Source organism: Brachypodium distachyon, chromosome 1 (genome assembly GCF_000005505.3).
Source record: "Brachypodium distachyon strain Bd21 chromosome 1, Brachypodium_distachyon_v3.0, whole genome shotgun sequence".
Lineage (NCBI taxonomy): Eukaryota > Viridiplantae > Streptophyta > Magnoliopsida > Poales > Poaceae > Brachypodium > Brachypodium distachyon.
The window spans coordinates 69,227,835-69,249,431 of record NC_016131.3 but is presented as its reverse complement, the minus strand read 5'-3'; the positions used below and the strand labels follow the sequence as shown (position 1 = coordinate 69,249,431).

Genomic DNA, 21,597 nt, shown 5'->3' with positions numbered 1-21,597 from the left:
CCTGGGAATACTTTTCTGGATGGTAAATTTCTGTCGGAATTAATATGAAACATATATGAACTTGGTCAACCTAGAAAGAACAAATTTATTGCAATCAAGAGATATCAAATCGATCTAAATTCCAAAGGCCAGGGAACGAGCGCCGTCGCTCCAAATCCTGCGACTCACGGCGCGATACCCCGCCGCCACCTCCAACCTCACCTCTTCTCCGCCTCTCTCTCCCTGCCGGCCGGCCCGCGGCGGCGGCAGGGCCTTCCAGCCGCTGCCCTTCCATCCCCTCCTCTCACCTCGTCGTCCTCTTCCCACCCCTCTCTCTCGCGCGGCGTGCGGCGGCAGTTCCGGCGACAAGGGCCAGACGCGCGGCGGAGATTCGGCTCACGGCGGTGCGCGCGCGGTGCCTCGCGCCGTCGCGAGGCGGCCCGATGCGGCAGCAGGTTCCGGTGGGAAGGGCCAGGCGCGCGGCGGTGCCTCGCACCGTCGAGCTGCGACCCGATGCAGCGGGGGCAGGCGCGCGGTTGTTCTCGCGCGGCGGTGCGCGTGATTCTAACCCACGGCCCAGGCGCGTGGTGCTGCTGCCGGTGCTGCGTCGGTGGGGCCTTCTTCTGCTACGGCCGACGATTCGGTCTTGGAGTGCCGCCGCTGCTGGAGCTGCGCTGTCGGTTGGACAGTGCGCCCAGCGTGACGCTCTCTCCAACGGGTCGGCGGCGCTGTGGTACTGTTGCCGGCGCTGCGATGTGGATGTTAGTATGTTGTTGCTGATTGCTGGGCGGCAGGCCGCGCTTGGGAGGGTGTGATTGGAGGTTGCGGATTGTTCGGGAGATGGATCAGGAGGCGCGCTTGTGCGTGTTGACCGGCTTGGCCGGCCACACGAGGTTGGCCGGTGCCTGGAGGGAGGCGGGTGTTGGTATGTGGCCTGATGTGGTCACCGACACCGCGTGGCGGGTTGTGCGACGCGCGCCTTTGCACACATCCGGCGGTACCTCGTGGCTTGGCTCTAGCTTGAGGCGTCGTCGTGTGCACGGTCTTCTAACTACAGATCTGGGCGTCTTCGCTGGTGTGTGCGGGAAGTTGTGTGGCGTGTGGTGGCCTCTGAAGGCGGGACAGTGGGTCATCCAAGGTTCTTACACTAGTGCGGTTGTCGGCGTTGCTTAGACTTTGCTGTTGTTCCTTTGCGGGTTGCTGTGGTTACATTTGTTTTGCTCGTGCCGCTCCGGGTGATAGACTTGCCTGATCTCTATCGGTGCCGACGACGGCGACGTTCTCGGGCGTCGTTTCCTCCTTGGTGGCGTCGTCGAGGAGCCCCGACTAACCTCCATGCCCTGTGGTCCAATCCTTTGGATGAAAACCCAGACTTGGCTTGCCGGATCGGACGACGGCGGCATTGTTGACGTCGCTCCCTTGTTGGAGGCGTTGTTCTTGGAGGATAACACTTGGTTGGAATATGTTCCTGTGGCATATGCCTTGGCTCTAGCGAGCAGGTCTTGGGCACACTGGCATCGTGCAAGTGCGCCATCTTGGACGGCAAGGGTAGTGGTTAGCGGAGGATCCCGTGCTGCAGCATCCTGGTCGCATGGGTGCACTCGACAGGTTTCGACGGACGAAACTGGGCCTTTGTTATGACCAACAGGGGAGCGGTGAGATATGGTGGCGCAATGTTCGGGACAAGCACGGCGATCGACGGTCTGAGGCTTCTGTAGTTGACGAGACGCCTCACGGGTTTGTCTTCGAGTTCTGCGAGGCCGACGGGCCGCAGCGCCTTCTTCGCTATCCTATACTTTTGTGTTTTGGCATTTAGGCCTAGGGTTGTTTGCTGACGTTGGTTGTAATGGTAATTTAGCGGCCGTTGGTCGTGTTCTTGTTTTGAGTGATTGGTTGAGTTGGCCTGTTCTTGGGCTTGTAAATACATTCTTTCTATCAATAAAAGAGATATCAAATCTACTGTAAGCAACTTATGTTGATTTATTCTTTGCAAGTCTCTGTTTCAAATTTATTTCCTATTTCCAATTTCTACTGCCAAAAAATTTCTGCTACTCTTGGACAAGCAGCAAACCTATCATCTCATCTTGGACCTCAGTCAATGAACATGCTTTATATCACTCCAGAAGCACTAGTAGATAGGAGCAGTGAAAAGCACGGGCCATCCTTCCAGGTATCATCTGCAAGCAACAGAAAGGTGAAAAAAAAGGGGAACCATCATGTTTACGATTAACTGTAAAGCATAGCCAAGCGAAAGGACGAGCGTAGGCGTAGCTGCCATGCCATTCGCCATCATCTCCTCCATTGCCAGCAGCTGCCTTTCTTCATCGCTGTCTGCCGCCGCCTTTTCCTGGGCACTTGAGCATGCCGTTTTTGCGTGGAGATAAAGAAAGCACCGCGCATAACTGCGGGGAAAGTATCATCTCTCTGACCTTTTCTTCTCAGGCGAATGATGGTTCCAAGCTTCACGAGTCTCTCTTATCGTTATCTCTTCCTGTAGAATGTACTAAGATGGAGGTGAGCCGCTACATCTGGCGTACGTGGGAAAGTTGAACTGAGATAAGGGAAGGGATGTCATTCTCTGCGGCAAAGAGAAGCAACGACCAAAGGACTAAAAGTCTGCCGTAGTGGCGCCATGATTGCCCACCCATGCGTTCATAATTCTCTTCTGGGGGTCTAGTGTCAGTTACTCATTTGGAGCACTGGTTGGGCTTGGAGAGTTAATACCACAAGAAAAGGTTAGTATGAAAACATCTGAAAAGGATAATAAGCTACTCATGATTTTAGTTCAAATTTAAGATTTTAGTTCAAATTTAAATTAAAGTCACGACAAGAATTTAGAACCGGAGAAAGTACTAGTTAGTTACAAATGGGAAATGATAGACCGCGTCACCTCCGGATCATGAGCCTACTAACATGAACAAAGGAGATGGAAGACAACTTGGAAGCCAACGGTCTGGTATCAATGTATCATGGACATGAACGCCAATCTGTGAACTATCTGAGAAGGCAGTCTTGATCTTGGGAATCAGGGTGAGACAATCGGATAGCCTGCCTCCAAAGCAAAGTGGAGACTCAAGACGCCACAGCCTCGGCCACCTCTGAAACACAGGGTGAATGCGATGTATGAAAATAAAGAACAAATTTTGGGCAAAAAAAAATGTGTCCACTTGCGTACCGGAATGCCGTAAAAACAAAGGGATGAGACCAAGGTCTATACGTCAATTGTCAGTGTGCAGTTACCTAGCATTGATCATCTTTAACATAAACTTTGAAATACCAAAACGGCAGCATGCTCCTAGCATGACCAGGCATGCGTGTACAGCAACGCAACGCACAAGTACTCCACGGTAATCCACCTTTTTGAATTCTCTCATTTCATACATGTTTTTGACAAAACAAACGAGTAACTATGGGTATTGCTTGTTGTATGAATTTAATTGGGAACAACCAAGTACAAACTTGGCATGAGTCGTCTGCCCCTCAATAACTTGGCCTCATTTACATTTCCTGCCACACTTCAAACAACAGTGCTACCAGGAGCTAAAGCCCTGTCATTCCTTGCATATGCTTCCTCAACGCCTGATCCCTCCGGTTATGATTCCGGCCACCCCTCCTTCCACCGCCTCCACGAGGGGCTGGCCCCCCTCGAGCGAAACCTTGTGCTGCATTATGGTCTTCATTGTCCTCCGCTGGATTGCCATGGTTCCTGCCCCCTCTTCTTGCACCACGACCAAAACCTTGATGGCCATCAGAGTTGTTGTTCACTTCTGGCTGGTTGTCCTCATCCCTGGCCCCTCTTCTTGCACCACGGCCAAAACCTTGCTGACCATTAGAGTGGTTGTTCACTTCTGGCCGCTTGTCCTCATCCCTGGCCCCTCTTCTTGCACCACGGCCCAAACCTTGCTGGCCATTAGAGTAGTTGTTCACTTCTGGCCGGTTGTCCTCATCCCTGGTCCCTCTTCTTGCATCACGGCCAAAACCTTGCTGGCCATCATTTACCTCTGGCAGGTTGCCATGATTCCTGCCTCCTCTTCTTCCACCACGACCAAAACCTTGACGGTTACTAGAATTCTCGTTCTCCTCCGATGGGTCACCGTGATCCCAGCCACCTCTTCTGCCTCGACCACGGGGATTTGAGCCTCCTCTGCTGAAGTTGTTTGCATGGCCACCCTCCTCTTCCTCCACAACTCTATGTTGCCGGTTGGGAACTCCCATGGGTAAATTTCCACCACGTCCAAGACCATGAATTGTATCTTTTTGAGTCTGATTTAGCACTGCTGCTTCACGAGCATTTGATACAGCAACTGAACCAGCAACCTTGTAGCTGTAGTTCTTCCCATCCTTAACATAAAACTGCGGCTGCTTCTGCGAAGCCCAACGCGGTCCACTCGAGGAAGTCTCAACATCATTGGCACCCTCAGTTTCTTCATAACTTGACTCTACCACGCTGAAGCCAAGATCATCAAATGAATCATCATATTCATCCTCATATTCATACTGGGATTCAAGAACAGCTGACTTAATAGCATCTTTAGCTTTTTGTGAGTCCAGAACTGCATAGTCAGGCAAAGAATCGTTGGACTTCCTTGTAAATCTACCTTGTGGAACTGATGATACAGATGAGGTAGGAGCCTTAGATGCTGATGAAACTGAAGATATGTATGAGGTAGGAGCCTTGGATGCTGATGAAACTGAAGAAGATTGGGCTTCAACTTTATGGGGTTTATTCGTAATCGTAGGCAAAGTTTCCACTAGTATGCCTTTGCCTTTATCTCTCCCAGTACTAGGTGCAGGTTTTCGTTGCGGCATCTCTTGTAATGAAGTATCTAAAGCTAGAAGATCTTGATGAAGTGTCCCTTCTAGAATCCTCTGGGTAACTTCCTCATGGTCCTGATTGTAGGCTTCCAAGCAAGCGGCAAGGAAACCTTTCCCATAATCAGGAAAAATTTCCCTTATTTGACTAATCTTAGACTCAATGATAGCAGCTTCCTCATTCTTCTGTTCCAGTTCACCCCCATGGGAAGATACCGGCAAATCAGGGACACTATTTGAAGGAGTGCCTGTGGATCCACACAACCGTGATATGAACTGGAACTGCTCATCGTCCATGTATATCCATCCTGTTAAGAGATTATGAGGAATACATCAATAGAAGTTTTTGGCATCTAAACAATATAATAAGACGAATTCCAATAACAAAAGAACGTGGCGTTTAGATTGATGGAACAATGCTGCTAGCTTTGTAAAAATTTCACCTGACAATCTGCATCAGTCATAATTCAATGGTACCAAAATGATAGGAACACGTCAGGAAATGCTGTTGGTGCATTAAACAAGGGCAGAACTGATAAGTCATCAGAAACTGATAAGCATATCATGGTGGTATTCCAGCAATGCAATAAGCATAAAAGACATTTTCCATTTAACATCAAATCCAAGTTTTCATACTTTATGATTTTTTTTATTTGCCAGTTTTTTGGATCATGTGGAGTTGATGTGGCAAACAAATAAGTGCCACATCTAAAACCACTTTGGAGTGGTCCACACTGGTTTGGAATGGTATTCAGTCTGGTTTTGAGGGTTAAGGATTAGATAGATTTTTCTAATTTTAGAGTTTAGAGGTGTCCGTGTTATCTGCACTCAGGCAGCAATAGTTGAGGGGGTGAAAACTACACTTTTTTCCATATCCAAAAGAGAGAGAAAAAATGAGGACGCTAAATGTCGATTGACATAATAATTGCAGTGGAGCAATAAGATTGTGTGGAACTTTACAAACACGATAAACAGCTAAGTGAGCATCAATTGAGAATTTTGATCATTTACCTTTGTTCCGAATATCACCAATCCGAGCCATCAACTGAAATTCCTTTTGAAGAGCTTGCATAAATGTCTTTCCAGGATTCCCTTGAGAAGAGTAAGTGGCTTCACTATTGATATCCTTAAGTGTTTGAACTATGATTTCTCCCCTTATCATAGGATCTTCGACTTTAGCTGGAAACATCTTAGTAGAAGCTTGGACATCATGCTCCTTAAGTTGATCATTTAAATAGCAGAACTCCAATAATCTCCAACCAAAACTAACAGCTCTCTTTGACAACATTCTTATACCAAGAACTATGTCCTTAAGTCTATTGTCAGATGAAGCCTCTCTATTGCTTTGGGAACTGGAAATAACTTGAAACCCCTGAAGCAAAGATGGTAACAGCAGATCATACAATCTTGCAAGGGCATTCAATAATTCCTCAACTCCATACCTGCAAATCGATTAGTACACAACCGTCAATGCCTAGTTAAGAAACATGGAAAAAACAATGGATGAATGAGTAAAAGCTTACCCTGTTTCAAAAGAAGTGCATAACAACAAAGCAGCAGGCTGGTAAGCATCAGCAAAGGCATCCAGAGTGATAATGGCATCATTCACAAAATCCAACACCTGAGGGAAATTAAATTTACTAGTATAAGAAAATGCAGAAAGGGCAGCAGATATATCAGAATCTATCCAGAATAGATCAAACTTGCCTCAGAAAAATCCTTCTGAAGCTGCGCATGTCCATTGTCATTTGGTCCAGGTGAACTGAGTGCCTATAAATAAATTATGGTTAACTTGTTGACGCATGGTTCTCTAAGATCTATCATATGCTGCCATCAGATCAATGGAAACACATGATTCATTCCTTGATTCTATTCTATGCCCCTCATTTTCAATCAGCAAATATATCTTAAGTTTGAACATTGAGGTTTTTTTAAGAAAGAGAGATCTACCAGCAAATACGGATGGGCCTGTGGTCTGGTGGTGAAAGCGAGGTTGTTCTTTCTCAGCCACCTGAGTTCAATCCCAAGGATTGACACAGTGTGCCATATTAATTCAGAGTACACGCATGTGTGTGCTTTAAGTGACGCAGCACAGACCCGCTCTATGTGAGGACAGTGGCGCCTCCAATATTCCCCTAGCATGTGTAAGAGACGCGCACTGGTGATGTGACTGGTGAGTGTTGGTTGTGTTCGTCTAACTTTGTACCCTTGCAAAAAAAAAATCTACCACCAAATGCCATTGAAATCAACCACGGCTCATTGTATGTAGATGCTAACATATGGCACTACCACATGGATCTAAGACAAACGACTATATCTTGCACCAAAAGGTAGAACGAGCAGGTCCAGGAGACATGGGCACTTTGCACCTACAGGAGTTGGTCCAGTATTGCAGTACGTGATTTAAAATGAAAAAAGACACCCATTCAGGCATTCATAGCACCAGCAAATTACATACTACAATATCGGTCAGAAATTCAGGAGTAATTTTCCACATAAGGCAAATGAACAAACTACGATCCTGTGAGAAACAGTGCAAATGCACTTCCCGAAACTTGATCTAAAAAAAACATACTACAGCTAAAGAGTACATCACTAGGAATACCATGCACACATGATTTCTCTACATTGAGAACATCAAACTGTCACCTACATTTTGCTACCAATAAATGATGAAAGAAGACTATAGGCGGCATGCACAGATTAAAAAGTTGGCAAAACACATTTTTTTTAAAGACCTGTAACGACTTCATGCACCTCTCCTGCATCATGTGGAAAATGCCAAGGAATTGGGGAATGACAACATTGATGCCATCGAGAACATTTGGTTGCACGATGATAGCATTTGTAACCTGGAGATGCATAATCATTATTAACTAAAGTGTCCATAGTCCATACTGATGAAAATAAAATTCCACAAACAACAAAATGACTTAGGAACCTACCAGTGAACTTATCAACTTTCCATTGTCATGCCCATAAATAGCACATATATCCAATAACTTTGGTAGATCAAGCAATCTTTTCTCCTGTAGAAGGGCTACAAGGGGACAAATGATATCACTCCATTCTGCATCAAATGAAATGAGCATACAAAACCATCAAAATGATTAGTCTCACCTGCATGCTCCTTCATGCTAAGGGACTCGATCGGGCCTGCTCCAGGATCCTTGTTTGAAGATCTACCATGCAAACAAGAGACACAACACAAGAATTGTATGCAACTCTTAACATCAGCATACACTGTCTTACAGAAAAGGTTCTAAAGAACATAAAATAGAAAAAGATGAGAAATGATAGAAAATCTTACATGCGATAGAGGACCATAAAGACACGGCGGCAAAGCTCAAGCTCCCCAACAACCAAGCCAGCAACTGTCCCTTTGGGCCCCCGATGTGGTAAATCATACCACCGGTGCCTGAATTGCAGGTAACTATCTAGGAACTCATGCAGAGAGGTATTCTGTGCCACTGGGGTAAAAGGAACTATAAGTTGTAACTCTAGGAAGTAATGTCACTAATGAAGTTCAGATGCATGCAGCTCTTTTCAGTTTTCATAAGTTGTAAATCTAGGAGCGAAAACATTGGACAAACAAATCTTGAACAATTATTTCATCTCCTAATTTCTCTTGTTAGACTTATCTATTCGTTTAACTAGTATTATTCAGATAACTTCTCGTTAACAATTCCAAGACACAACAATAGAGAGCCATGTGGAGTTAAGTAGTATAGATAATCAATACAAACCTATTCAGGGGTGATTTAATAAAGTACATGCACATAGTGGTGCTTGATAGTGAAAATAAAACTTGAAGTTCTAAGAAAACTCGACCAACCAGGGACTGGCCCCATGGTAGCATTTTTTTTTAAGAAGAAATGTGAGCACCCACCCTGTGGAGGTTCAGCCTCAAACTCGGGTGGGCGCTTGCAAGCACAACAACCTGCTCCAGCTAGCCACCTGAGCAGATGCTCAGTCCCAAAATTGAAGTTCTTAAGCATTTGACTATACTTGAGTGCAGCAATGAAGTTATTTTAACCACAGCAGACATCACTGCTGGTATATTCAGGCGGAATCTTGGAAGGAAAAATAAATGCAACCGGTAGATAAAGACTTCCCACAGCTTCTTAAGATTTTCACTAGATTCCAAACATAATCGGAAATACAACTGGATAACACTAATCATTCAAAATATGTGTGAGCCATGAACCTGTCACTTCAATTAACCACAAAAGTTCTTCAAATCATAATCATTAAGAAGATTAGCATGCATGTTTATATTTAGGCAGGAAAATAGCGCTATATCATAACACAGTAATTGTTTTAAAATGTTAATCAAATAGATCCATCCATACTCAGACTCTAAGAGTGTACAGTTCTGTGTATAAAACATAGTATGGTATAAAATAGGTACGAGTTAAAACATAAATCCTCAATTTAAGCAGCTATATTCATAGGTCGGGGAAGCTAAACTAAACTGCTAAACTGAAAGTATGAGATAAGAAATGCCTATAATATCTCAGTTATCAAGCCTGCTGAGTCATTTTTTGTGAATCAAACCCATCTGAATAAGTCGATATCTGCAGAGTTTCATGCTAAATTCACAGCCTTGGCAAAATTACAAAAACAATAAACGTAATAATAATAAGTCGCACTAACAGCATTCGGGCAGCTATGCTAAACCAAACAAGCAAACCTGACATTAACAGATTAAGCTCCCAAGCTTCAGACTAGGTTCACATTCCAAAAGCTAAGGTTTCTGGTCTGCGAAAAATGCACAAGCGAGTTATATGGTTACCCTGGCGCCAGAAGTCGCGAGGCTTGGCACGGAGGAGCGACGCGAGGGCATCGTTGAGGAGGTCGACGACTGACTGCGACTCCTGGACGTCGAGGCCGCCAAGACCGGCCGCGACCGCCTCGTCGTGTGGAAGGTAGGCCACGAACCCATCGGCCGCTCCACCGCCACTTCCGCTGCCGGCGCCAGATGCAGACGGCTCAGTAGATGATCGGAGGGCGGTGGTGAGCGATGGTGGGGGCGAGGGTTTAGGAGCGGAAGGGGCGGCGGATTTGGGAACGTAGCGCTCCTGCTGCTGCTGCTGCCGTGGCCCGGGGTTGGGATGGCGGCGGTTGTGAGAGGGTCTGGATTGGTGGGCGGGAGGCGCGGACGACATGGCTGGATCGGAGGAGGAGGAGGAGATGCTTTGGGTCACGGCAGAAGAAAACTCAGTTGGCTTCTAGATTTGAGAGGGCAATCCCTGAATTTTGGACCTGGAACTGGAAGGTCTCTTACTCTCTGTGAGTCGTGACAATACAATATTCAATTCATCGACCCGTTATCTTTTTTGACTGAGGAATCTGTAATGTTCGATCAAATAGAAAAAAAAGGTTTATAGGAATGTTTTATTAATAAAAGGAGACATTCTCATTTTATTTAAGACATTAAAACCGGGCATCCAAAGAACCTCTCAGGCCTCCACCCTTTAGCCCTCTGTGGTCATTTCAAGTGGTTTCATGAGCAGTCGGTAACTCTCAACAGAACACAAACTCACGGTCTCGATCAAATTCCTAAGAGCATGTGATTTTCAAGGAAAATTGACGGACACTCGTTGATCAATTCTCTCACGGGAAATTCAGAACGCATTAGTGCCACACTCTCCTTTAACTAGGTTAGATTTTCTAAAGGCCTGATATTCACATGAGAAAACCAATCGACATTTGTTGGTCAGACCTTTATCCCACAAAATAAATTGGTTGGGTTAAGCGGAAAAAGATTGCACTTTTTGATCCAGTCGTTAGCACTCATGAGTTTATCTAAGCCACAAGATAAAAAAAGGACTTTAAAAAAAACTAACAACCAAACCCAATTATAGAGATTCTAATAACTCATCGCTCAAGCAACGGCCCGAATATCTCTAGAACAATTTAAATTTAAATTTAAATTTTCTTCCAATATTAACAAATATTCATCTCTTACATTACTAATGAACAGTTATATAACCTCAGGTAAGTTTAGCTTACATGCTATCCATGTCTTTATATCACTCTACCGTCCAAATAGTAGGCCCCACCGTCTTGGTCTAGTTTTGTTAATAGGAAAAAAATGTCTTGATTACAGCCCCCGCCGAAAATTAGGAACGGCCCATCCTTTTCTCCAATTTTATGTGGTAATAACATTTTTCCATGGAATTTCGCATGAACTAAATAAGTCCATATTTTTTTCTTACAAATTATGTACTGAAGAACTAAATATATTTTTAGTGTCTTTTACAAAGTATGTGGCGATTGCCCACGGTGGAAGGATAGGCAATAGGAACCCTAACTCCCCAAGTCTTAAAGGACGTCATGATGGAAGGGTAGCATCACTTGGAGTTTTTTTTAAGATTGAGAACACTTTATTAATGCGGGTCAAAAGTACAATCCAGGTTTACATCTTCCTAAATTTCAGGTGGAACAGAGCCTAACCAAAATTCAGATCTTTTACCTACACGCCCCAACTTAGCGAGGCCGTGGACAACACGATTCTGGGTACGGCTAATGTGACTAACCGACATCGGTCACAAACATCGGTCTTCAGCCTTGGAGTTTAAGCGCTTGACGGCCTCCTTGCAATCGGTCTCAAGAGAGAAGAGACCATCAGTCATTGGAGAGCCAGCTCGAGCCCCTTCTCACAATCATCGCTCGGAATTGACAACAAAGCCACGATGGAAACTGAAAGAAAGAGGAGAATGCAGTCCACCAAGTTCCGTGTTCACTTATATGGCTATGACACATTATCAGGCCCAAACAGACCAAACCGGACAGAAAATGCGGTCTGTTTGGTCGCACCGCTGGAGTTGCCATAATTTCAGTTCGGTTTGGCAGTAAACATGAGAAGATGATAACTCGATAAGGCTTGGCGATGAAGCTGGTTCACACTACAGATACATGACATGATTAACATAAGGGTGAGGAGAAACGACATGCGAGCGTTGTGAGAGACACGAAGCCCAGTATTGTTCGCAGCACCGAGCGAGAGGAATGTAAGAAACCAAAGAGAGATGCTGAGTTATGCAAACGGTGGAACTTGATAGGCATCAGTATATCACCCTTGTTAAAAAAAGTTGATTGAAATGGGTGTTTTTGTTGAAGAAAAGCCAGTATCTACTAACACCTTATATTTTTGCCCTTTGTTTAAGTATTAGAAGGTAGAAATCCTTTACGAAACTAGAGTTGGTACTGGGAAAAACTTTGCCACGTATTATCCAGACGGTCTAAATAAGTGCATCAACAAAATGAAAGAAAAAATCAACGAGTGAACAACAGCGGAAAGTCCAAATCGTGATAAAAATATCAGAGCCAGGTTTCGATCCTGGGACCTGTGGGTTATGGGCCCACCACGCTTCCGCTGCGCCACTCTGATGTTGTTGTGCAATAGTTGATATGTAAGGTATAAATTATATATACACTTTTCGTTACGACAATCAGCATTCGTAAGAAAACTTATTTCGAAAATAGCAATCGTGAGAATGACGTGTTGAACATTTGATAAGGTGTGCAAAGAATCGGATCGCAATATCACACTGCTAATGAGTGATAAGTTTAGAAATTTCTTGTGTTGGTCTCACGCTCCAAAGTTTTCCAAAGCATCTGGGAACAAACAACTAGCCACAGGAAACCTATCTCAAAAACACAGATATCTCAGACTAAACAGAGCACGGAAAGGATAACAAATACCGGCCAGCTGCCGATTCCTGAAGAAACAATAGCCAGATTCAAGATTCAATTGTGCATGTTGGACAACTACAGAGGACGCTAACTGTTGGAATTGAAACAAAATTTCTCTAACTGCGTATACATTAGACTGGATATCTAAAAGGGGTTGCACAAGCTGTGGTGGATGGCTATTCACCCGAACTTTGCGTCTCATGTAAATATTGTATCACTGTTTCACGATTAACATTCTATGATTCCCGTTCTTCGTTTTCCTGAGTTGACTCCCCTGCTTTCTCCAGTTGCTTTTCGTTCTTCCGCTGCATTAATTATCAAGAGATTGGTTAATGAGGCTGAGCAGCATGAAATGAAGTTTATGCCTTATGGCTGAAGTGGACCAAATATGCAGCAAGAGTACACAAATCAAAATAAGCAAAAAGAATCATCTTAGCCTAACTTCATGCAGGAAAAGAATTGAAAGTGGAGACGGTAGACTTTCCTTAGCAAATTGGAGATTCTCTCTTGAAGTGTCAACTCACAAATGTGCACATAGGTTTGAGATTAGTTCAGCTTTCACTTACAGTGGCTTCTCAAAATATGCTAAATTTGCTTTAACCCGTGGTACACAAGTTCTGTGATCCGTAGTCTTAGACATGGATGTCATGTCAAATTGTTTGAACAATAGATGCAAACTGAAAAAATGGCTGACAGCAATTCATTAAGAACTACTGTATATCCTCAGTTATATCACTACAGTACTACACGATCAGTAACAACGGATTATAACTTCTTCAAATGAGTCATATTTACCAAAGAATGTTATTCTGCCAGTCATTTGTTCAACTTAAAATGAAAATCTCTCAGCCAACTGGCCACCTCCCCTTCCACGCGCAGCCCCCGGACGTCAGGCCTAGCTCTCTCCTTGTATAGTTGCCAAAGGCTTTTTTTCTTCTTCTTTCTTTTCTTTTCTTTTCTTTTCCTTTCTTTGAGCCCCTTTTGGGTCTCTTGTTGTTGCCTTGTTTGTACTTGCACTTTCTTCTTAATGGAAAAGACACACCACTCGGCGTGTTCGAGAAAAAACTTAAAATGAAAATGCTTAAGCACAGGGAAAGAAGTAAAGGTTGCCATTTGGCAGTAACAGGGAACTCTAGCAGTATGACAGGTTAATTCCTCCTAACGACACATTCCTCATTCCTTATCAATTTATCATCTATTTAATGCACTGGATATTTCAGCTATTAGTGAAATGTCAACTGTTGGCTGAACCCACTGTTTTAATTAATATACACAAATTCAACAGTTGGTTTAAGAGTAAATGATGACAAGCTCGACAGCTCCAACAGAATGGTCTGAATTTCACTAGTAACAGCAGTGGTACCCTTCCAAATAATTTGAATGTAGGTGAGCCATAAGAATGTACCTTTGGAAGAAGCCCTTCCACAGACATCAGCTCATACAACTTGCGCATGATTATTTCCTCTTCAACCTAAGGAAAATGATATCAATAGATTACTATTTGTTTTACCCCTAGATACATTCTCAACATAAAAAAGCTTATTAGTATCTGAGGCTCACCTGTAGTTTATGCAACTCATGGGACATTGCTCGGTATGTTTCCATAAGGGCTTTATTTTGTTTGTCCAAATGCCTGCAGATCATTTTGTTATATAATGAACTGAAATTATTACGATTAATTTATTTCTAAATATAGTCAAGATGTTGTACCTGGACATTTCGGCAGAATGCTTTGGTTCCATTATCACCAACAACTTCAAACTGGTTCTCTTCTCTTTAATGAATTCCAGGACACCCTTCCCTCTTTATAGTTTAAACTGCTTCCTGCAAATTATTTGGCTGATTAGATAATCATTTCAAATCAAGCTAGAAAGTTGTCCTCCACACACTGTTATTTACCAGCACAGCGACAGATCAAGAAATAGGCCTGGACCGGTACTAAGTTTTGAACAGCTATGTCTACTCTGAAGTTACCATTGAACCAAACATAGCAAAAGTACATAACAACTAGTAGAATACTTCCCCAAATCATCAACTGATCAGCCCATTCAGGTGCTTGTGGCTTATCCCACGAGTGGGCGTGGTTTGGATCGATCGATCGGATCGTTGTACCACTAAAAAAGTCTGTGGTTTAGTGGTTCAGCCCACAGAAAAATTGCTACCATATGGTATATCAGCAAGATGTTTTGGGCACATATAACTTGGTGTTCCTACCACCTGGTGTTGAGGTCAATATAGTACAAGAACACCATCGAACATGTACAAGAAAGAGAACAAATGTTTTAGTACTTACTGAAGATGCCAGATCATCAGAAGTCAATATTTTTAGAGCAAGAACCACATTAGTTATATCTTTTGAAAAGCGAGTAGAAAATCGAGTTTTATGTAATTGCTTGTTTATTTTCATGGGATTGACGCCATCTGGCGAGAATATTATCTCTATTTCGTGCATAATAATCTCTGTTCCTCTGCTTGTTTAACTCCTTAGGGTCTGCATAGTTAACAATAGCATTCATTACCCTAAAAATATATGAAGCGATCGGCAGGCGCTGCTTGCTGATAGTTACCCAAGTCTTGGTTGTTGCTTATATCCTGAAATAGGGTGCGGGGCCCAGTGTGATCGCGAGATGACACAGCAATAACTTCATTCTCTGTTATGTGACAAGCACATGGGATCACAAAAATAGATTTGCTCTCTGTAATGTGACAAGCACAGATCAGTTTAGATATATTGAAATGCACATAGAAGTATGAATATGCTACTCAAGTACATGTGGTTCTCTGGAAATAATAATTGCCAGGTTGTATCCCTACAGGCTACAGCTGATCCTAGAAATAACATGATTCCCTTATTTGTCATCTCTACAGTTTATTTAGACAAGCATGCAAGCAAAGTGATCATGTCCACAACAACACTATAGCAGTACTAAGTTCTTAGGAGTGGGCCATTACTGTATTTCCAGAGATATGCTACAAGAGAATAGCCATTACTCTTCCTCGCCGATTTTAGAAATAACAATATTCAGTTGAGCTCTTTTATGTAAACCGGATCAGACATGCATACCAGCAAGTGATTTAGTTACACAGAAACAACCATGTGAATTATACACTACCATGCGATGGTTCCTAAGTGTAGGCCTCAGTCAGAGAGGAGAGTGTAACGAATGGTTCAATCAACCATTAGCAGGTAGTGATCTTAGGTGAACGGAATAATTAGTCGCAGAAAAATGTGCTTGGTGGTTATTTATATGTACCTGCAGATTCTTTACTTCAGATACATGAGGGCTTGGTATTTGTTACCGCCTTCAACGATCAGAGGTTCTGATTTCTACTATGTACAAATCTTCTCAAAAATATGTTGCTACATAATTACATTAACCAATCGTTTATTCTTCTCTAAAGCACTAAGCTCCTATTTGTGCTGAAATTTTCAGATAAGAGCAGAGCATGACATAACTCTGTTTATTATGATGCTGATTCTGAAGAGTGAGGGTGTGGGTGTGCCCATGTATTTTTATATATACACAGAGTGTTAAATTTTGATTGAACAGATGCAGAAGGGTGTCTAAAACCAACAACCATATCAATTATACTATTCTGAATTGACGAAATATTCTGAATCTCACAAGTCAAGAATCTCACAGGATGAAACTCACAGTACTATTCTGAATTCAACAAAATAAATCATCCTTATCAGAATATAGCATCAGCTCCACTATATCGCTTTTCTTGACAATCAGCCCACTGAATCCCATTAACAGCACTATGCAGAAAAATTAATGGGAGAAAACAAACATACCAGAGAAGAAACCCGAGAGGCCGCGGCGGGCGTGGCTGGGCGCGGCGGCTGGGAGGGAGGGCAGGGCGGCGGGCGCAGCGGCGCTGGGGGGGCGGATGCGGCCTGGGAGGGAGGACACGGCGGCGCTGAGGGCGGAGGAGGCGGCGGGCGTGGCGGCCTCGGAGGCAGTAGGGCTGCCGCCGCGGGGGGGGGGGGGGGGGGGCAGATCGATCGATCAGGGGAGCTTTTGCGGGAGTCCGTGCGCGTGAGAGTTTTTTTTTTTTTTTAGAACGCGTGAGAGTATAGATGGCCAACCGGCACCGGATAAACGGGCCTGGCGCCGTCGCGGCCCGGTCAAGCCCGATAATATACGGGCCGGGCCGGCCTCAAAACTCCTCCAGGCCCAGGGTGGCACCTAGTTTGGACGGGCCGGTCCGGGCCCGTTAAGCCCGACGGGGCTGTAAAATTACCCGGGCCCGTCTCAGCCCAGCATGAGAAAAAAATGCAAACGGTCTGTTTGGATGCCCTCACGAGGCTAGCTCGCATGGCATGGTGGATACAGCAGTCGGGCTGCAGGCTCCGCGGATGCATTCCCGAGCTGCAGCCCGTTGTTTGTTCGTGTGAGCTGAGTAGTTGCAGCCGGGAGACGAGAAGGAAGAAACGCCGTCGACAACGAGAACCTCAACGCAGGAAGGAGGAGGGGGGGCGCGCGTGACGAGGGTCTCTCAAGGCCGTCATCTCCAGGCGCAGATGCAAAATGGCTGCGAAAACGGTGGCTCACATCGGAGATGGGGGCGGGACGGCGGAGATGCAAAACGACGTGGTGGGATGTGGCGGCGCAACAGCGGGGGAGGGGCGGCGCCTGCGGAGATGAGGATCGGCGGCGCCGGCAAAGATTTCTGGAGGCGACGGCGGTTCCGAGATGCAAGCGGGGCGGGTGAGAGGCTCGGTGGGAGAAGAGGTCGCGCCTGCAGCCAAAAAACGGCCGATTCGGCCGTATCTGGGATGCAACATACGAGACCTAAAATTGCAGCTCGGCCGCAGCCCGCTAATGTAGCCCAGATAACCAAACAACCCATGCTCTGCATCTCGGGTGCAGGCCATATGCAGCCCAGGAAACCAAACAGCCCCTGATAGGCCTAGCCCAACAAGGAGAAAAAAAAGGAAAGGATAATGCTAATTGGGCTCAGCCCACTAAATGATGATGCAAAAAAAGGATGAAAGAGGTTCAAGGCCAGCATGAGAAAAAGTAAAAAAAAATAAACGGGCCGTGCTGGCCCGGCCTAGGGGCCTAAGGATGAAGCCCACGCGTGGCACCGGTCGGGCCTGACCCGCTGGGCTTCCGTTTTTTTTTTCAAAATCCCGCCCGACGATGGCCATCTATACGTGAGAGTCAGCGGTAGAGTACGGTCAGCTGTAATTAATCCAAAACGCACACAGTTGTGAAAACAGAAGTCTATTGATAGTTGTTAGCTTGGTTTAGTGGGACTAAATGATGATTAATTGTTAGGTGGGAATAGTCTGCGTGCGTTTTGTGGGATGATTTAAAAAAAATGTTAGTGTGTTTACTCGTGGAGATTCATAAGTAGTAGAAATGCGTGCAGGTATAGTTAGCGCGAAACGATAAACGACACATGGCAAGAATATTGAAAGCAAGGAAAATATATAGCAGCATGCATGTAGGCAATCAAACACGGTTTAATCACGCTAGTTGGGCCACAACGCACGCTTGTTATGGCGTGTATAATGGGGTGACGTCAGCATTTTCTTAGCGATGCCACATGGGATAAAATCTGACGTGGAAGAGAGAGAAATGAAGAAAAAGCACAAGCCTTCTCTTAGTTAAGAGATGATCTCTTCACAAGAATGATAAGACAAAGATAAGGCAAATTTCCCATTGTACTAGATTTTGTCTTTTCTTAGCATTTATTTAGTTAATTTTATTCATCTAAGAATTAATTTTAAAATATAACAATAAGAGATAACCCATTGTACAACATGTTTTGTTATTTTTTCTAATTGACGTGTCACGTCTAAGATAAGGCAGTTTTATCAACCTCGCTGGTTTCCGGTTGAACCTGTGCGAGTCACTCCGCGCAGCCGGACCTACTTTGACGGCAGGGCCGGGGGCGGCTGCCGCAACGGGCGGCGTGGCGACATAGCCAGGGTCGCAGCACTCGGGCTTCCCGTCGCCGCAGTCGAATCGGCAGCAGGGAGTCGGCAAGACCTGTGCATTGCTCGCAGTGAGCGCCAGGAGGACCAGCAAGAAGGCGCCGACCATCTTAGGAGCCATCGCCATCGCCGTGTGGTAGTGGTAGGTTTTGCAGGTTGTTTTCAGACAAGTCTCCTGTGTTATGGGCTAATGATTGTGAACTTGTGATTGATGGTATGTTTGTTGAGGCGTCCTCCTATTTATAGGCGTTACCCCGGACGAAAGATGGAAGCAATTTAACAGGAGGAGCAGGTTACCCGGACAAAAGACGGAAAACAGCAGGTTACCCGGATGAGCAATAGGAGCATTAGCACTGCGCCATTAGGTATATCTAATCATAGCTAAATCTCATCTATAAACCAAAAGAAACGTGCAGATGAAGATTCTGACCCGACGCATGGGCACCTTACCAGTAAGTTTAGTACAACAGACTTTAACAACAGTAGACTGAACTCGCGAGTTAACACTAAATTAAGAAAAATGATAAAGAGCACACTGAAACAGATATCGGTAAGTACGATATATTAACTGGACGTGTCCTTCTGTGGCAAATCAATTAAGCTCGAGAAGAAAGGAATACAAACAATGAAGAACCCGCTAAAATTAATTGCTCGCGAACTGTCGAGAAAATAAAAGTCGCTCGAGCGGGTCGTTGGCTCCCGCTCCAGAGGCCAGAGCTGATCGATCATTGTTGCGGCGGAGCGATCTTGAGGTCGAGACCGACGTTGAACCCGTTGTAGGCGATCGGCGCGAACATCCACATGTCGTCTGAGCTCAACAGCTGCACACGACGAGAAACGAGATGTCAGGTGCAGTCCTTGACAATCAATGATGGCCACTGTAATGTAAATGTTCGCGAGGAATAAACATTTCCAAGAAGAATAAATCGTAGGTATGTTTTTGGTGCAATAACTAACGAACCTTGATTTGGAGCTGCATGAACTTGATGTAGTGGACTGCTTCTTCCAGCATCGTGCTGATGTCCACCTGCAAGCAGACACGTCTCGCATCCATTAGAATTGTAAGTTCGGAACAAACAACATTCTCCAGATGTTTCAAGCGGTAGTACAGTACGAGTATTTTTGTTTCGGTCGGGATCCGGACGATTTAAAAATCTTACTACCTTGGTTCCATTCGGGACAAGGTTCTGCAGCACCTTCAGCCGCTCATTGATCTTCTCCCTACGTTTCTGCTTCACCGAAATTAAGCACAATTATTTCACACTCATAAATTCCCAAACTTGGTGACAGCACTGCGATTGCGCATTTAATTTCAGCAGTGGCGGTTCTACGTACCCTGGCATAGAGGCTCTGCGGATCGGTGGCCGCTCCACGTCCTGCCCTGGCCTTGGCGCCGCCCCGCGACGACGACGTCTTCTTGGACGCCGAGCTCACGTTGCTGCACGAGGTCATCTCCAGCGACTCGTCGTCGTCTGACAGGTAGTTGTTGCTCGAGCTCTGCACGTTGCTCTCTTCCTGCTGGACGCCGCCGCCTCGGCTGCACGCGCCCTTCGACCCCTTCTTCTTGGGTTGTGCACAGCCCTTCCCCTTCCTCTGCACCTGCATCCATCGACCACAAATTAAACAGGCATTCGTGACCCTGAACCTGAATCTCCGATATATCGATCTCAAGAGCTACGAGGATGCTTCATAGATGGCATGGACTTACCGGCGGAGTTGCCGTCGAACGAGCTTTCTTCTTCGAACCGGCGCCGGTGTCGCCGAGCTTCCTCTTGCACCCTGACGACGCATTGCCGTCGTCCAGCGGGTCCTCAAACTGGATGTTGAGATCGACCATGAACCCCAACCCGGGATCATCAGCCATCTGCGCGTCATCCGGCGCCACGAAGAACTCACCGGCGCCGCCCATGGTGGCAACGCCATCATAGTAGCCGCCCGCGTGACATTGCTGGTAACCAACAGCCGAGGCGTGTTGTTGTTCCTGCACGTAGTACGGCGCCGGTACTGCTGCACCGCCGTAGTACTGGCCATGGTCGTCAGCCTCGTTGCCAGGCCAATACATGCACGACGACGACGACGGCGGCGCCGGCGCCGGTTGCTTGATCTGCCCGTTGTCGTCGCCGCCGAAGCAGCAGCCGTGCACCCCGAGAAGCCGCGCCATGGCCTCGGAGTCCTCCGCGGCCACGGACGGGTCGAACGAGCAGTGCCAGCTCGCCTCCGACGACTCCATTGTCGACGATCTTCTTCCTGATCCGGCACGTACTAGCTACTACTGTATCTAGACTCTAGAGACCTAGACGATGATGACGTATATATATATGTACATATATACGCCCAGCCTGAGTATCTTGTAGATGCCACTACGTGCGCCTATATTTATACAGGACTGCTGCTCCGAGCCATCCTAATTATCTCGGGTTCAGGAACGGAATGTGTGTCCTGTTCCCCGCAGACAAGTCTGACCATTGCGCTTTCAACATCAGATCAAGCTTGCTGCGCGCCCCTTGTTAAGTCGTTCCAGTTGGAGATGCCGGCCGGACAGCTACGGGAGACCGCGGAATTTCGCGCCACCACAGAAATACAAAATTTAATCGAGCCGCAAAACGCAGACAAAAAGAAACTGTGTTACACGGTTTTGGTTTCGATCGATACATCGTCCGTGGGGCGATTGGAAGGTTGCAACGAGTGAGCCTAGCAGCGAAGATGAATGATGATAATGTATAATTGGAGTAAATAATTAGGATCATGATTAGGCGGGTACTTGTTGGGTAATGTACAGGGGTGGTCTTATGTGAGTGATTAACGACTTAACTAGAACTGGATGATGACGACCTAGACGAAACGAGAAAATCGGGTGGTAGTAGAATCGAGGACTGTGGTTGGGAATAAAGAAAAGAGAGACGATGGTTGTGAAGGTGTTGGCAAGAGATCGTGGGGAAGAGTTATCGGTCATTATAATCTCAGGAGTTTTTTTTTTGTTGTTGCATGCTGTTGCTTGCAAATCATTGATTCTGATTTTTGCCTCCTCCCGGAGAATTTCATGACCAACATTTCTATTATATGTTCTAGTTTCTTTTTTTAGGAAATATATATGTTATAGTTTCTTAATTGCCTTGTTGAAGGGAGCAGACAAGAAGGAAATAATTAAATCGGTG

General features: G+C 45.5%; 3 protein-coding genes and 1 non-coding gene across 7 annotated transcripts; all 4 read right to left on the bottom strand.

Moving 5' to 3' along the window:
- Positions 1-3,166: 3,166 nt before the first annotated feature.
- Positions 3,167-10,062, bottom strand: LOC100824940 (activating signal cointegrator 1 complex subunit 2). Its single transcript, XM_010230704.3, has 9 exons — positions 9,587-10,062; positions 8,102-8,261; positions 7,912-7,973; positions 7,737-7,831; positions 7,530-7,643; positions 6,499-6,561; positions 6,315-6,412; positions 5,803-6,233; positions 3,167-5,099 (listed from the first exon to the last, which is right to left on the bottom strand). Exons 1-9 carry the CDS (start codon positions 9,957-9,959, stop codon positions 3,520-3,522), a joined length of 2,976 nt encoding a protein of 991 aa, XP_010229006.1. The 5' UTR covers positions 9,960-10,062; the 3' UTR covers positions 3,167-3,519.
- Positions 10,063-12,115: 2,053 nt separating this feature from the next.
- TRNAM-CAU lies at positions 12,116-12,187 on the bottom strand. The gene has a single exon. It is a non-coding gene; the product is annotated as a tRNA-Met (tRNA).
- Positions 12,188-12,484: 297 nt separating this feature from the next.
- On the bottom strand, positions 12,485-16,435 carry LOC100831704. 4 transcript variants are annotated; one of them, XM_014901326.2, is made up of 6 exons: positions 16,292-16,435; positions 15,012-15,188; positions 14,203-14,316; positions 14,053-14,125; positions 13,898-13,963; positions 12,485-12,797 (listed from the first exon to the last, which is right to left on the bottom strand). In XM_014901326.2, the coding sequence occupies exons 3-6, from the start codon at positions 14,232-14,234 to the stop codon at positions 12,729-12,731; spliced, it is 240 nt and encodes a 79-aa protein (XP_014756812.1). In that variant the 5' UTR covers positions 14,235-14,316; positions 15,012-15,188; positions 16,292-16,435; the 3' UTR covers positions 12,485-12,728. The 4 variants fall into 4 exon arrangements, with proteins under 4 accessions (XP_014756812.1, XP_014756821.1, XP_014756819.1 ...); XM_014901335.2 differs by having other exon boundaries at positions 12,721-12,797; positions 15,060-15,188; XM_014901333.2 differs by having other exon boundaries at positions 12,721-12,797; positions 15,012-15,143; positions 16,292-16,373.
- Positions 16,436-18,927: 2,492 nt separating this feature from the next.
- On the bottom strand, positions 18,928-20,769 carry LOC100831403 (transcription factor bHLH76). Its single transcript, XM_024457584.1, has 5 exons — positions 20,151-20,769; positions 19,778-20,041; positions 19,606-19,671; positions 19,404-19,469; positions 18,928-19,263 (listed from the first exon to the last, which is right to left on the bottom strand). The coding sequence occupies exons 1-5, from the start codon at positions 20,670-20,672 to the stop codon at positions 19,168-19,170; spliced, it is 1,014 nt and encodes a 337-aa protein (XP_024313352.1). The 5' UTR covers positions 20,673-20,769; the 3' UTR covers positions 18,928-19,167.
- Positions 20,770-21,597: the final 828 nt, after the last annotated feature.